The following is a 16,738-nucleotide window of genomic DNA, read 5'->3' as shown; positions in this document are numbered from 1 at the left end:
TTGTTTCACGGTTTATTTTTTCACTGCAAAATAAAGATGGATGCCTCAGATCACTGAAATATCCCCGTGGATATGCTTTTTTTTTATTGATTTTTAACCACAATGTAATTAGTGCAATCATGACATTTGTTACATCTGGAATTAAACACATGCCACATATAAAAACAGGAATATAGGTCTGACACTGTTAAATTACTCACTTGCTTCAATGTGGTATTTCCTTTATGTATTAAGTACAAATATTTACAGGGCAAAATACACTGTAACCAGCAAGAGTTGGAGATTGTACAAACGGCCTGTGTTTTTTTTTTGTCCTTTTTTTTTCTTTTTATTCATTTTTTTGCTCAGGAGGGTTTGTTTATGTGTATCTGTGGGATGCAGCATCCAAGGGTAAGTAGTACTGGAATGATCAGTGCAGGGTAGAGCTAGCAGGCTCTCCAGGCACTACCAGTAGAACAGGTCACTGGCCTGTCACATGAGAATAGCTTTTAACAAATACATTTAATCCCCATAATCCAATTAGCCTTGGTTTGCTAGTAATCATTTCCATCTAATGATTATTTATCGTCTTTTCTCCAGAAGAGGATGCTGCATCCTGGCCAGACCTGTTCTTAAGATACTTAGTGTGTTGGTCTTCGGGATGTAAACTTGAATTAAAAAGGTATCTCTTTACAAAAAACGAGTCAATAAAAATGCAGTGCACTTCGAGTAAACCTGTGTACCAAACACATTGGGAGGGGCTTGTCTTCATTTACACAAAGTGGGGAAACTTGAGCACTTGTGGGGCCCTTTACCGAACCGGGGAATACTTGTAGCATATTGCCCTTTTCATCTGAAACACTACTTGTGGTAAAAACACAAATAGGGAATGCAACCACACTGGACATGCTCACATCAATGTGATATAAAAACCAAAATCTCTGGTAACAAAAAGTAATGTGCTGCCCTTCATGTTTCACTATGTTCTTCACCCTATTTTTGAGCAGGACTTCTGAAAGTAAACATTTTGCTAGCTTGAGACGGAGACGGACCTGTTCCAGACGTTTTTTATCTTTCAGGATGGACCCCCCCCCCCCCCCCCCCAGCAGGGGAGAGCTCTCCATCCCTTCTGCAGCTCAATGCATAGACTGATGCGACATTTAAACACGTTAGCGTGATCAAGAACATCCCTAGGGGCAAGGGTTCAAAAGTGTGCGAAGGAAGGGGCCACAGACAAACATACATATTAGTAAGGAGACATGCTTGCACAGGAATGTGAGTAGTGTATGAATGGATCACAAGTGAACATCCCACACAGGCAAAATGATGTCCAAGGGCTTTTTTAGTCCTCTTTTACTCTGACAGAGGCTAAAATGGAGGCCTAACCTGAACACGGCACATGCATGCACTAGTGACATTTAGATTTCTGTGGTCTGAACATACTGGGAGGGACTCCCTGTTTGCCCTTGGGCTATCTGATAATTGCTTTTATCTCTTGTTTTATTGATATAACTGGTGGTGTTACGACTAGTATTCATATTTTATTATCATGGGGATATTTTCTCCTTTTGACAACTATTTAGAACAGAAAAAACAGGCTTGTAGGTCAAGCATGACTGTACTGTAAAAACATAAACCTATGGCGCACTGCACTCAACCACATTCTAATGATAAAATGGGAGGATATGAAATAATCTAATTTGCACACTTTACAATTTATTTCATTATATATTCATTTTTATAAGTATATGTGTGTATATAGCTTATTTGTAGCAGGTGACATTCTCATGCATATATAGATTTATTTATTCAACCAGAAGAAGCAAGTTCGTTGAGAAAAGTAGTCCCGAATTTTTTTTTTCTTTCTTTTCTTTGATCCAGTGGAGATTGTAGAGGGTGGATGAAAGAGTAAAAGGTTTTTTTTTCCCAGTCCTGGCAGCTGAGATGCAGAGAGAGAGAGAGAGATGGTTACGGCAGGAGGCTCGCTCACTTCTGCATGTCACACTGCAAGAGCAGCACAATGGACGGGTCGCTCTTGGCCGCCTCCTTGAACTCATCCAGCGAGATCTGGTCGTCGTTGTTCTTGTCCATCTTGCTGAAGATCCTGTCTACCCGCTGCTCTGGGGTCAGCCCGTCCTCATTCATCTTCATCATGATCACAGTGCCCACCATCTTATAGATGGCCTACACGCACACACACACACGCACACGTACAAACACACACACAGGTGTTTAGGTGAGAAAGGTAAATACACAGTCGGTAAAAACATCACTCTGTTATAACTCAAATCAGATGCAATACATGGCCCGCTGAGGAACATAGAACTTTAAGGGAGTGAATGTACTTGCCAAGTGTGACTTAAAGTGTGTGTCAAAAAAACTCTGCACACTCTGCAGGTTATCGATGTGTGTGAATTGGGAGACATGCCCCCAGTGGAGAAGCAGGTGGCTACTAAGGAAAGCACTGACATTTTGACAGGATTGTCCTTGTGTGTGTCCTTACAGAATAACCATCTGTTCCTACTACAGGAGTGCCGGGGACACTGGATAGCCCGGTAGCATTGGCAGATCGTGATTTGTTACCTGTTATAGAAGCGAGCTCTGTCCAGCATGAAACTCAGTCTATGATCAATATGCAGTTGCGGCTAAATATAGTTCTGTTTTGTATCAACAGAGCTAATTGTTCATGTCTGATGTGAACGTGAACCTTTCAGAGCATCACATGTTCAGAGAGGAAAGTCTTCGATGAAGCAATGAGAGACATCTCAATTCAGTTTTATTTATAGCACCATGACATGTGGATACGTCTCAGCTTGAACTTGAGCTAATCTCTGATATTTGATCCATACCTCAATGATCTCCAGCATTTCCACCCTAGTGATCTTGCCATCCCCATCCAGATCGTACATGTTGAAGGCCCAGTTGAGTTTCTGCTCGAAGCTGCCTCGGGATGTGATGGACAGAGCGCAGATGAACTCTCGAAAGTCAATGGTCCCATCGCTATTCTTGTCAAAGGTTCTAAATGCATGTTGTGCAAATTTTGAGGCATCACCATATGGGAAGAACTGCAAGAAAGAGATTGGGCCAAAAACAAATAGAGATGGTGTATGAGAAAGAGAGATAGATGAGAGAGATATTTTAAAGATATTTGGCAAGAGTGAGAGGCTAAGAAAAGGGGAAAGCTAAAGCTTGCGATGAGAGACATATGTGATCTTTCCACTACAGTTAATATTTATTTCCATGATTCATCATTACACTAAACTTGCCCTGTTCTCCATCCAGAGTGTGGACCAATTCCTTTAATTTCATCTCTCTGCTCCATCTGTTTCAGCTATACAACATGACAACATGCTGCATGTTTGCTATAAATAGCAGCCTATTAATAGCACAATCTGGTGTGAATGATTAAATGAACCACATCTGAATGTGTTCAGTCTTCATTACATTCAAGGAAATTGATAATGATGATTTAATGTAACTACAAAACCATCTTGCCTCAAGTCATTTGAGCAAGAAGAACCATCTAGCCTGAAGTAATTTCATTATGGCAACACATGTGGTCTGAAAACCTCCAAGCCAAGTCATACAAAGTGCCTGTCTACAAATGAGCGAAATGAACAAACCAAATTATTTCCATTTATTCACTAAGCCCAAACAACTGTTTTCTTTACCCCCAAACATTAGTCCTGGCATCTGTGAAATATTAATAACATCAGCCTCTTTCTATAGTCACATCATCATCAGTGCATCACTCCCACCAAGAGAGTAACAGTCATGCCCAGGGCCATGCTTGCCACTTCCAACCATTGAACATTAGCCACGTCAAGACTGTTCATTTAATGATTTTATTATTTGACTATTTGTTATTTTGTACAGTGCATTGGGACCATGATTTATGGTGTTTTTGCAATCATCTCACAGGTGTGTGAGGGCCCTTACCTTGACGTAGAGCTGCTGGAACTCGTCCAGGTTGAGGCGGCCGCTGGGGCAGTCCTTGAGGAAGCCCTTGTACCACTGCTTGAGCTCGTGCTCATTAAACTCTGTATTCTTCACCAGGTCCTCCATCACCTCTGGGGTCAGCTTGCTGTTCTGCTTGCCCATTGTGAGTTCTGCCAGAGAAAAATTGAGGTTGCTCAATGTCTTGTTCTCATTTTGACTTTTAATTTTAAGTCTTGGGAAGTAATAAAATATGAGGCTGGAAAATTCACCCTTTAAAACAATTTTCAGGGAGCATTGTGAATAAAGTATTCAATTATTATTAATTAATATTCATTATACACTAAAAACACTTTAAATACATTAGTATCTGGGTTTAGTAGATCCTGCTATTACTGATTTAGATGGTAGACATAATTGATTGAAAAGGTTTTTGTTTTAGCTTTTTATAGTCATTGATTTCTGAGTTGCCAGCTGTTAGTTGTTCCTCAGCCTCTAGACGAGCCACAGACATTGTCCATGATGACAACAGGCAGGGTAGTTCCATTATGCTTTGCACGTAATCAACAGTCTCTATGGAACTATAATCTCAAAACAGCCACTGAATGACTCTGATGAGAAAAGTCATACAGTCACATAGCATTGGTACCATAACAATATGTCTTTACATCAGAGCGGTCTAGTTTTGTGCCCTGTTTGTGGCCTAGATGTTTGTTTTTTTTTGTCTATTTGTGTCGTCCAATCCCTTAAAGTGCTTGTGCTGGCAAAAACAGGCATGGTGGTTGTAGGCATTCCCACAATGCTCTGAATGTTTGACCTGAGGCTTCCACCTGAGCATGACCAGCAACCCAGAAACACACCTTGGCACAGAAACTATGTTGATGAAATGTCCAAGGAGGCCATCTGAGACAATGAGATGGCGGGCTATTTCTGTGAATAGCACACTGTGGCATTTAGCATTGCTGTTTTGCACTTACTTGTTAAAAGATATTAAGTGGCCAAGCTATTTGTGGAAAATGGGATGAAAAAATTGATTTGTTAGGATGATATTCAGAGATGTATTGGGACAATGCTGTAAATGATTTTAAGGACCCCGAACAGCAAGCTATCAAAATGCCACCCATCAATCCAATCAATCTGATCCACACCTAGTTTTGTGCCAGATTGACCATGGGAATTTGCCATGTGTGTCAGATGCCTCCATGTGCAGAGTGCTCTATGCATTGAGACTCAGACATCATCAGTGCTTCAGTCATGAGGAGTCTGCAGTAGCATGTGACCCCTCACCACCATAGCCCACTTAAAGTAACACTCCCCAGTACTGCAACCATCCTCCTTCTCCTGGCTCTGTGGAGGATGGCTGCACACCTCATAAGACCAAACAATTCATCTATGCACAAGGCTCACATATAGCTAAGGCGTGAATTATTCTCGACTTAAAAACACCTCGAATTGCTGCATGGGATAGCATCTGAGGATATGACATGCGTAGTGTGTAGCGATTGCCTCTTTTTGTTACAAACGAAAACAAAAACATTATTCGACAATTTCAACTATGATTTTTAAAAATGTTTTGTCTTTGACGGAAAATCCATTTATTACTGAGCTAAACTGTTCAATTTAACATCTAACCAAAAATACCACATTTCAGACGGCCAATGCGCTGCGCAAAATTAATTGCGTAAAATGGGAGACTTAAACATCGACCGTCAATGAAAATTCTATCCCCATTTGTGGGCTACATGACAATAATTAGCCTAAAGCAGACATGATTTTCCAATCTATTCTGTTGACAAAAGATTCAGACTGTTATGTAACGAGTGTCCCCTCAATCTTGGGCAACCGTTTAGAATGACCTTGGGAGCAGAAAAGGAGTAGGAATGTCATTCCGACACAATATAAGAAAACAACTAAACGTGGCTACATGGGTTAATTCATGGAATGAAATGGTGGATTAGTTATCATACGATCAGTGTTGCTTTGCAGCTACATCAAATCCGACTATTCACCTAAAATAAATCGCAATTAAGTGAATTAAGTGAAATAGTGCTCAACGAGAGGCTTTTCAGTCTAGCTCAGAATGGGGTAAATTAGGCAGAATTGCAGTTCTGTGCATTCCACCAGAGCGTGCAGAAAAACGCAGTCCGGTCGTGTCTGCACTGAACTTATACACCACACCGCCTGCTAATCAACGGTTCCTTTGGAGACACATCTGTACACATCTGTTACATAAAACCAATATTTATGTCTCATAAACCGGGCACAATACATACATGCGCCACCGCATCTAGGCAGTGGCAGTACATAAGAGTTGCGCTTTCCTTCAGCGGTTATTTCACATGAATATTAAATATTTACCAATAATAATCGTATCAATGCATTATGGTTCACAAACGAAGACTGGTGATCATGTCACTGCCATCCATGTGCTAAATTACTCCGTTATGTACCGCATAAGAATACGCATGCACTAACACACACAGCGATTGAAATCATTACATTTGACCTAATATGAGTGCTGTAGCCTACAAAATACAATTAAGAGTACAAGATTACCTTAATTGCTATTAAGGCAGGCACATGCAATGTTTTTCCAGAGCCGACACGACGACTAACGGCTCCCTCTTACCTTATGATGGATCTTGGAGAGGCTTGCGGAGGTCAGCCCTGGCGGGTATCAAAGTGATTAAAAAGCGTTAATTGTATTGAGTCCCGATTTTCTAGACCAGATTGTTTGGCCTTGGTGTAAAATGGGGGACTTCACTGACACGCAGTAGGGACCGTTCCCACTCGCGTCTTAAGAGCTCGGGCTATGCGACGCTAGACATGCGGCGTCATACAGTGTGAGCATCACGCAAGGGAAGAGCCAGAGGAGCCTCGGTGGCAACAGGACTCCAGCGATGCACGACGGGGCTTGGATACTATAGTGTGTACGTGAACTCCAACACTACGCCTCCCTTAATGCATTTCATATGTCAAACCATGTAGAAATCTGATCGCTGTGATATGCATTTGTTGCCCAGGCTGTAACATAGAATGGCGTGGTGAGGTAGGGAGGTGCCATCAGCGTCAGAGCTTGTGGTAGGTAAATCACTGAGGACTGTGCTTTAAAGCAGGATGCCGCAGTCAAGTCCTCGATTTTCTGATCATTGTAGTGGCATGGACAGGCCATCACTGAGCTTCTTGCTTTTTGGAAAATAAATACATGACATCTAGCAGAAGCCCACCAGACATTGCTAGTTTCCATGACAAATACCCAAGGCAAAGCTCCACTCTAGATTAAGATAAACTTTCTGTGTTAAATACGTCATTAGCTCCCTCTTATGTGATTCTCAGGCACTGCCAATGGACAGTGCACATCTAGGAAACCAGGCCACTACAAAGAACATGTTTTGAAGGCACTTATTTGCCATTTACCTCAACCTATTTCTAATTAATGAGTGTTTCTTCTTTCATTTTTTTTCAATGTGGGATCCACTTTACATTCTTGGAATCTTATCCTAGTGATCCCTTTGTATAGAGCAATACTCATCTTCTTCATGTAGAAGTGTCTTTAACACATCTTTGGTGTTCTTCCCCTCATATTTGTCCTGCGAGCCAGGAAATGTCAGAGGGAACCCAGCAGAGCTTTGATTAATTATGGTAATGAAGCAGGGGATCCATGAAGCACTTGGTGCTAAAGATAGCTGGCAGTAAGTATGGGAGACGGCAAGCCTCCGTCAGAAAAATATAGCTGTGCAGATTGATAAGGAAGAGGTGCATGCAAGGACTGAGTACCAAAGAGAGGCTTCACTCTTTGCCTGTGTCTTTAGGCCAGAAGAGAGTTATCAGATCACATCATGATATTTTATCTTTTAATTAATAGAGTAAATAAACCAAACCTTTTGGTTCATTCTAGTGGAACATTGGAATGATGAATTGAAATTAATTGAAACACTTTAAAAGGTTGAAAGGTGAAAAAAGTCCAAAGTCAGTTGCAGATCAATGCATATTTTCTGATCAAAGTAGTCCCATCTGTTTTAATTGTGGCATGCATAGTAATTTATTTAAATAAGATGTTTCTCTAGAGGCACATAAAAAGAGCATCAAATCACATCTTTTATAATATTCCTTTATGAGATTAGGTGTTTGATGTGCATATTGGTTCTCTGAAAATGGTTGGAGAATTGCACACATATAAACAAGAACAGCAGAAATCAGAGAGAACCTGAGAGAACAGCCAATAGGAACTTCAGGTGTAACTGACATGATTGTATGCTGGTTGTATTAGTCACCAATAGGTCTGGAAACTGATTTAAAAAATCCAGTATGATAACAATCTATTACTGAAATTACCTAGTTCCGGTAATGCAGTTCACACTCACTTAATACAGTAGACTAAGACAAAACACTCTCACACACACACACACACACACACACACACACACACACACACACACACACACACACACTCCTTGCACACATAAATAAGAGATTGAGGAATGTCCACAGAATTACAATGCTATTATTAGACCACCATGTTGACTCTTAAAAATTAGGATGATGCTTTGGTCAGTGTCCCCATGTGAAATTACACTGCATAAAGCTTCTGCCAACAACTGCATGCCAACTCAAGAACTGCTACACAGTGGCTTCCTCTTACTGTACACAGTGGCTTCCTTTTACTGATATCTATTTGGTCTATGTGCTCATTAAGGACCTGTTATGCATAGTTTATGCATGTGTCAGATTATTATTCTATGCAGAGTCGTTTTGATATACTTTTGTGGCCCACAATTTTAAACTAACCATAATGAGAGAAAGTGGCAGATTACTGCCGTGAGTGTAGAGGGACTAAGGCTGCCTGGCAGGGAGTGAGAGGGGGCAGCTCCCAAGATGGCCACGGGTCAGCGGATCAGAAGCGACTCTGCTTCAGTTTGTCGATGTGATAGCACAGTTTGAGTGCCGGCCCCAGCTTCAAGCCCAAGTACTTCATGATCATGTCACTCTTCAGCAGGAGCAAGGCGTTCCCATCAATCTCCTGCAAATTACAAGACCAAGACAAACATTTCCAGAACGAATTAGCGGCAATAAGCAGCCGAGCACCAAATGTAATTAGCATTAGACTGTAATTAGCATCAGGGCTTTCTAAAAGTGTCAGTGTAAATGTGGGAAGCTCTGCTTAATTAAGTAATGGGGTCAGCACTTATTAGGATGTTTTCACAAAATATCTCATAGCAAGGGGATGACTCAGATGTCAAATAGCCTGTGAGAGTATGTTTTACTTGTTTCTTTTAAAATAAGTACACTGGGAGGATATTGGAAAACTTAAAGATGCAGTCCATGATTATACACTAAATACACTTTTTGTCAAATTCAGCTAAATGTTCCTCACTGTCCTTTCTCAAATATCTCAAATAAAATCTTTTTTTCTTTCTTTCTTTGCCAGAATCGCAGACTGAATCTGAATCTTTAAGAAGTGCCAGTATTTCCTCTAATCAAAACGTCAGTATTGAGCACAGTGGGGGATATTCAACTCATGGTGAGCACACTGAGGGCTCTGTGCTGTGTGTGTGTGCTGTGCTGTCTTTGGTCATGTGGCAGAAGGTTTGTGAAGCATACATGCTTCCTGAACATGTCTATATGTGGTCCCAGAGCCTGGGCGTCTGCCTCCTTGATGAACCAGATGACGTCATCCACACTCCAGGTTGAGGGGTCCTTACTGAGGGGTCGCTTTGGAGGATCCTGGGAGTCTGGAGGGGTGAAGGGGGGATGGACAGCAGTTTTTCAAGGGAACATCATGGGAACATGCTGGGTTGGTTTGAGGGAACATTTAATTACACTCAAATTTAATTAAGACTAAAATATATTCCATTCTGTCTATCTTGTGTAGTAATTATATACTCATATATATATATACATATATATATAGTAGAAGTATATAATTATATATAAAATTATATATATATATATATATATATATATATATATATATATATATATATATATATATATATATATATATATATATATAATGGGTATAGAAATTATACATCATGCACTATATTGTTTAAAAATGTTGAAATTAGACATCAACGTTATGTGGGCTTTTTTTCACCCTGCCTCTTTAGATTGCCACACAACGACAGTGATGATCTCTCCCTCAAACACCTCTACAGGAGTTGGCTATCACGTCAAACGCCTGCCTGTCCTACCTGCTCTGTTCCCCTCCATGAAGCTGCTTGGGCTGGTGCTGTGCCCACAGTGGGTGCTGCCAGGGGCCGCGTGGTGCTGCTGGCAGGAGCGGAAGCTGCTGTACGCGGGCTTAGACGGATAGGGCGAGTTCATGCAGTTGAAGGCCGAGTCGCTGGGGTCCACAGAGTAGCGCTGAAGCTCGGCGGCATCAGACAGGTAGTCACTCTGCATAGGGCCCTCACCTACAGTACAGGGCAGCAAGTAGCAGAACTCTACAGTATTAAAAATAGAGGGCTTAACTAATGCAAATGTAATAAATGTACACTCTACAAATGTGCTGAAAATAACACAGTTTGTGTTGTTTCTAACACAAGAGTGTATGAGTGTATGTATATGTATATGTATATACAAATGTGTATTTGTATTACTTACAAGTAATCTGAATGGGACCATGGTAGTCAATGTGTACATTGTGCTCTAAGTATTAGCTTTTTGTTAGTAATATAAAAGTTTGCAAGCCCATAATTTCAGCCTCGTGTTTGGCAGGGCATACACTGCAGTTTTTATAGGTAAGGACTGGCCCAGAATTGAGACTGTGTCATTGTTGTTGACAGAGCAGGCACAAGGTATTCTGTGACTCTCACAAATTCATTCAGGAGCATAATGGTAAATAAAGAGTCTGGCTGGTACACAGCAATCAGTAAATGAGGAAATACACTGTCCAAAAGTGCATCACTGTTTCAGGGTTGTAAACACCTGTTTTGTGAGTTGTTATGCTATGAGTTCAGCTCCTGGTGCCAATGCTTTGGGGTGCACAAGGACTCCTACCAGCTAGGTGAATACCCCTGTGGTAAAGCATCTGTACAATTTACCCCCAAGGAGGTATGGTGGTAGTTCCTATTGTAGCAGCATCTGCCCAAGACTAATAGCAGACTCCCATAGTTTCAAGTGAATTCACAGCATACCATTTGCTTTTGCATTTGCCTTTGATATGAAGGTTGTAGCAGTATAGGAGCCAAATTAAACTAAATTAAACCAGTAGACTATGCTAATGATATTAATTCAGCATTTAAGGCGATGTTTTGTGTAATATGTATGTCTATGTTTTGTAATGAATGTGTATGGTGTTGGTTTGTACAAAAATGTCCTCGGGGTAAATGTGTGTACATTTTGCCTTCAACGGACTGCCTACAGATGCAAAACAAATTTCTGTGAAAACTGATAGTAAAGTTGTATCAAAGTGTATCGTATCATATCACATCATATCCAGGGGTGTATCATATCACATAATATTGTATTGTATCATATAGCCTTTGATTATAAGACTATAAGACAATTCACCCAAAACACTATACTAAGAGTACTGTCTACTGTCAACTATCTTACTTAGAGTAGTATCTTGATAGAAGCACAGGGTAGGGTTATCAGAAAAAGTCTATGTGAACAGGTCAGACCATGTGGTAATGAGCTCTGTGGTCAACCACGAGGGTGCACACTACCCACCTGACAGTGGCATGGTGTCAGTTTGGTACGAGGGCCCGTTGTGCTGAGTGACGGGCTGGTCGCTGAAGAGGTTCTCACAGTGCAGGCTGCGGCAGAGCTTCTTGAGGAAGCGCAGCACGTAGCCCACGCTGTTCACCACCGGCAGGCTCAGCAGGTGCTGCTTCCCATCGAACGTGGCTGCGGACAGACCACAGAGAGCATCAGCTGACCCTACCGGCTGCCTTACTCGCCCATAATGTATAACAATGTCAAACAGAGGCAAGCATAAAACTGAGTTAGATGATGTGAACGTGGAAATGAATTCCAATAGACATATGATTCACTTGAAACTATCCTGTATGGACAGTTTATTTTTGTTACAGAAATAAAAGTAAGGAAAAGGGGAAAAAAAAAGCAACCAAATATGAGGAGCACCGAAATGCAGAACAAGGATTGATCTCAAAGGTAGATAATCAGATCTCCCACCTGAGATCTTCTCTCCCCCGTAGCCCTGGGTGAGCAGGGTGAAGACGGCCTTCTGCTGAAAGGCACAGTCGATGCAGCCCTGCACGGCTTGCTGGAGCACCACAGACGGCCGATCCGGCCCAAAGTGATCGGGCAGCTGCTGCACCTTCTTCCGGTCCAAGTTGGGCCCCACATGAGCCTGCTTGTTTATGTAGATGCACACTGCACAGAAGATCAACAGGGATTGATGTTTTGTGTCCTTTGAATAGTTCAGAACAGAAACTGGACAGAAATCCCACAACATCCTCCAATACTCCACACCATTTGCTGTGTTATGATAGCTAAATCTATTATAATGCATGGAATATGGTAAATATTTCATAAAATCAATTATATATAAATGTTTTAATGCAAGTATTGTGGTAAGTGGATCAAATAAGTAGATGTTAAGCTACCTTTGTTGATCTCAGAAAAAATGGTATAGGACAGGACATTTAGAAATTGCTTGTGTCTGATAATGGTAGTGGTGGAAGCTGCATGAATATGTTTTGATGAAAGCTGCAAGTTGGTTTATGAAATAATCAATGACTGACCCCTGGATCCCTGTGTGCATCATATTGGCAGTGTAATGAAATTGGCTTTCTTTGCTCTGGTGTGACCGAGCAACCCTTACTGGCCATGAGCTACACTATAGAATTTGTATGTCAGCAGCGTTCAGCTCAGCCATTCACATATAGAGGACTGGGTAGTCTGCACTGCCTGAAACCTCCACAGACACCATCCCCTACCAATGAACACCTGGACAGTCTGTTTTATCTGTCAGTTTCTGGGCAGTGTGCCTTCTCTCTGTGCCCATGGGCGGTGGCGTGGAGGAGACTTGGCGTACCTGTGAGCTCCTGGTCAGTGGATGAGTGGGGGACGGTGGCCGCGTCCTGGGGGATGGAGCTCATGTCCGGCTCAGGTGTGCTGCTGGGCGGGGAGATGGCCAGAGGAGTCATCAGCATCCTGGGCTTAAGCTGTGGGGCAGGGGAGTGGAGGGAGATCACCATTATAGTCCTGGCTGTGCTTAACTAAGTCTAGAAGATGACTGTCATTTTCCTCTCACTAATGGATGTAATTGAAAGAATGATAAGGCAGATGGCTCTGTGTGTGATGACTGATTCACTGGCCTGTTTGGAAGAAGATATGGAAATGACAGATCAATTGTGATAGGACAGTTGTGAGTCACAAACAGAAAATCATCTGAATGGGCAGTATTATAGTATTATCATCTTACTCTTACATTCTTATCAACTGTCTTACGACTTCAAATTCTTTCTCAATATTACTGTACACAGCTGTTCAGTAGAGCTCCTTCTTATACCAGACAGTAAGGAGCGGCTCCAACTATGTCAAGAGGAGTTACGTGTCAAACTCAAGGAGCACAGAAAGGTTTGTTTATGCCAATTCTATTATTTATGAATCATCATAAAGCCAATAAAGATGGCTGATAGTTTCAAATAACAAATAACTGAGCAAAATAAAAATATTTCCATTTTTTCCCTGGGTCTACAACTGAAAGCCTTTTCCTGTAAGCCTTTAGTAAATCAGACTGCAAATGTACTATTATGACAAATACAGAAGAATACTTAGCAATCACATTATGGTGATTCAGAGGAATACACACTATCAGTCCCAGCCAAGACAGGCTGCAAGAAAACTAGATATCAGTCTCAAAATTAACCATGTGAGAAGCATCAGAGACACAATGCAGGGCTTTCTTTGAAATTGAACACCAGTGATACTTTCAGTAAAATGACAATAGTCAATCTAGACCTTAAATGGCATTTGTGACAGAGTGTCAATTATTTTTTTGTGAGTGAAGCCCTGTAAATGAAATGGGATATGATCTCATGGTAATACCTTCTTTCACTATTTAATTGCATCTTGAGAGAGAGAGTGAAAGAAATCCACTCATTGCACCACATGATCATATATGCAGTAAGAGTGGAGGAAATGAGAGAATAATGCAAATCACTTGGCAGTAAATGATGGCATTAATCTATTTGATAGTGACACTGTATATAATGAAAATTTCTGCCGCAAGCACACACTGGCTGATTGCCAGCAACTCTGTTATGAGCTTTACCAAATGGCATACTCAAAGCCTAGCACTGTGCAAACCTATGTCTATCAAACATTTCATTTTGTGGATGGAAATTTCAAAATAGATTCACAAAATGGTTTCTCTCTATGCAGATGTATTATACATTCCAAATATCATGGTATGTGTGCTCTGCTATTTAGAGATAGCTATATTCTAAACAATGACAGACCAACTAGGAGGTCTGTAATTATACAGTCATGATGTAGCTATTCATGAATAGACACATATTGTTACAAAGGAGAACACACAGCATATGTTTAATGAGACGGGAGATCCCCACATCTTATCTCTACACACTGACCTTGAATCCTGGTTTTCTTCCCCTTTTCTTGGGCACTTTCAGAGGAGGAAGCACCTCTGGGTAGTGGTTGGGAAAATCCATCTTGGTGAGGTTGCGGTGCAGTGGGGGTCTGCCCCTCTTCCGGCCCGGAATCTTCCCTGTTGGAGCCGGCAGAAAGGAGGATGTTGCCGGGGGCGACTGCATCTCGCTGCCGCTGTCTGCTGTCTGTGCTGAGGCGGCAGGACTGCTCATCAGCGCCGGGACTCACTCACACACACGCGCGCACCTGGTGGCACACACACACACACACACACACACACACACACACACACACACACACACACACACACACACACACACACACACACACAACATATATGCTCAAACATGCATGCTTGTTTAAATCCACACATGCTTGTTATCATACACTTATGCTGATACACACACACACACACACACACACACACACACACACACACACACACACACACACACACACACACACACACACACACACACACACACACACATGCACACTCAAACATATACACACACACACACACACACACACACACACACCTTCTGAAATGCACTGCACTAGCTCCTGGCCTGCTCACAAACATATGCTCAAATATACATGAGCACTTGCTGCTACACACATGCCTCATCAGACCCATAGGCTTACGGGGACATATACCCAGAAAACAACATCAGATGCCCAACACTCACACACACAGACTCTCTCACACACACACACACACACACACACACACACACACACACACACACACACACACACACACAAAGGAAAATGAGGGAGGTAAAGGCTCAAAATAAGTGTAGACACAAAAAACATCCAGAAATAATTTACATTCACAGTGGACCTCCCTGCATAAAGCAAATGTACAAGCTCTTGCTCAAAGCATCACTCCAGTCCCGTCCAGGGGGAGAAACCCCCAGCAGGGCAGGGCTGCTGTTACCTGATCCTTATTCCCTGGGTCTCTGGTGGATGTCCTCACTCCTCTTGGGCTTGCTAAGCTTCCTCCTGCTAAGCCTGATGCAGGACAAAGACAGATTCCTTCAGAGGGCTGCCGTAAAAGACATTTTTCTCCCTGTCTCTCGTTTTTGCCTCTCTCTCTCTCTCTCCCTCTCTCTCCCTTTCCCGTTTTTGCCACTCTTTCTTCTCCTGCTCCTCCTCCTCTTCCTCCTCCACCTTCTCTTCCCTCTGCCTGTGTCTGTGCGTGTCTGAGTTCCCCAGGCTCGCGAGGGCTCAGTGCGGTTGCTTACAGAAGCTCAGGCTGCAGACGGCTCATTAGACTAATGCATTCAGCAGTAGCAGCGGCAGTAGCAGCGGCAGCAGCGCGGAAGGGGGGGTTTGCATCACCGTGGCAACACACACAAGAAATACCATCACAGTCATGAGCCTGGCAGCTGCATGCAGCCTCTTGTAAACAGACAGCAGTGTATGGCTAACAAACATATATTTATCTATTTGTTGGGTGAATGGGTGAATAGCTACTGTATAATGCTGAAATTATTGCCCATGACAAATTGAGTAGGCTTAGCATGATGAGGGGAATTTGCCACTGTATTCTGGTCATTGCTCATCAGTTCATTGTTCAAATTTTTTGATTTGTTAAGCATTATTGTTTCTATGTTTCCAAAAATAACGCTATGAATATGTGTCTCAGTATGTTTATGTGTCTGGGGAGTGTGCTAGAGATTGCATGTGCAAGCCAATGTCTGTGTACATGCACTCTCCTAGAAACAGATCTACTGTTGTCATGGCAACAAGACCCTACTGCCTGAACCACACAGTTTCTGCCTGTATGTTTGACCAAAGATTATAAAGCAGTGCTCTAGAATCTTTGATGTTTGACTTACACTGAATAGATACACTGAAATGTAAAGGGATTATAGGGCAATGCATGTATTGCTTTAGTTTGTTTTGATATTATTCTACACCTAATGTCATATGGACTGCATAATCAACCTTCCCACACCTGCACACTCATCTGCACATAGTGACACTTTGAGACACCTGACACTTGAACACTTTTTCCAGTTATTGACTCTTTTTAGCTGCTCTTTCTATGTACCACTCAGCTATGGCACATGTGATGAACCACTATTTTCTTCTCATCACAACCACAGCTGTGTGTGTGTGTGTGTGTGTATGTGTGAGAGATCTGACTTTGGCTAGATGTATGTAAGCGTGTGCTGTATGGTGAACATATGTACAATGATGTGTGTAATGTCTTTGTGTTTTTCTATTC

General features: G+C 42.0%; 2 protein-coding genes across 3 annotated transcripts; both read right to left on the bottom strand.

The window, feature by feature from the left end:
- Positions 1-50: 50 nt before the first annotated feature.
- Positions 51-6,955, bottom strand: vsnl1b (visinin-like 1b). 2 transcript variants are annotated; one of them, XM_048270925.1, is made up of 4 exons: positions 6,545-6,955; positions 3,919-4,088; positions 2,829-3,044; positions 51-2,163 (listed from the first exon to the last, which is right to left on the bottom strand). In XM_048270925.1, exons 2-4 carry the CDS (start codon positions 4,078-4,080, stop codon positions 1,966-1,968), a joined length of 576 nt encoding a protein of 191 aa, XP_048126882.1. In that variant the 5' UTR covers positions 4,081-4,088; positions 6,545-6,955; the 3' UTR covers positions 51-1,965. The 2 variants fall into 2 exon arrangements, with proteins under 2 accessions (XP_048126882.1, XP_048126883.1); XM_048270926.1 differs by having other exon boundaries at positions 6,472-6,549.
- Positions 6,956-7,755: 800 nt separating this feature from the next.
- On the bottom strand, positions 7,756-15,760 carry LOC125312356 (sex comb on midleg-like protein 4). Its single transcript, XM_048270864.1, has 8 exons — positions 15,443-15,760; positions 14,484-14,748; positions 12,923-13,052; positions 12,058-12,258; positions 11,593-11,769; positions 10,110-10,331; positions 9,517-9,647; positions 7,756-8,935 (listed from the first exon to the last, which is right to left on the bottom strand). Exons 2-8 carry the CDS (start codon positions 14,712-14,714, stop codon positions 8,810-8,812), a joined length of 1,218 nt encoding a protein of 405 aa, XP_048126821.1. The 5' UTR covers positions 14,715-14,748; positions 15,443-15,760; the 3' UTR covers positions 7,756-8,809.
- Positions 15,761-16,738: the final 978 nt, after the last annotated feature.

The sequence above is a fragment of the Alosa alosa genome, chromosome 19 (genome assembly GCF_017589495.1).
Source record: "Alosa alosa isolate M-15738 ecotype Scorff River chromosome 19, AALO_Geno_1.1, whole genome shotgun sequence".
NCBI classification, from domain to species: Eukaryota; Metazoa; Chordata; class Actinopteri; order Clupeiformes; family Clupeidae; genus Alosa; species Alosa alosa.
Note: the sequence above shows the minus strand (reverse complement) of the source record. Positions and strands in the feature narration are given on the sequence as shown.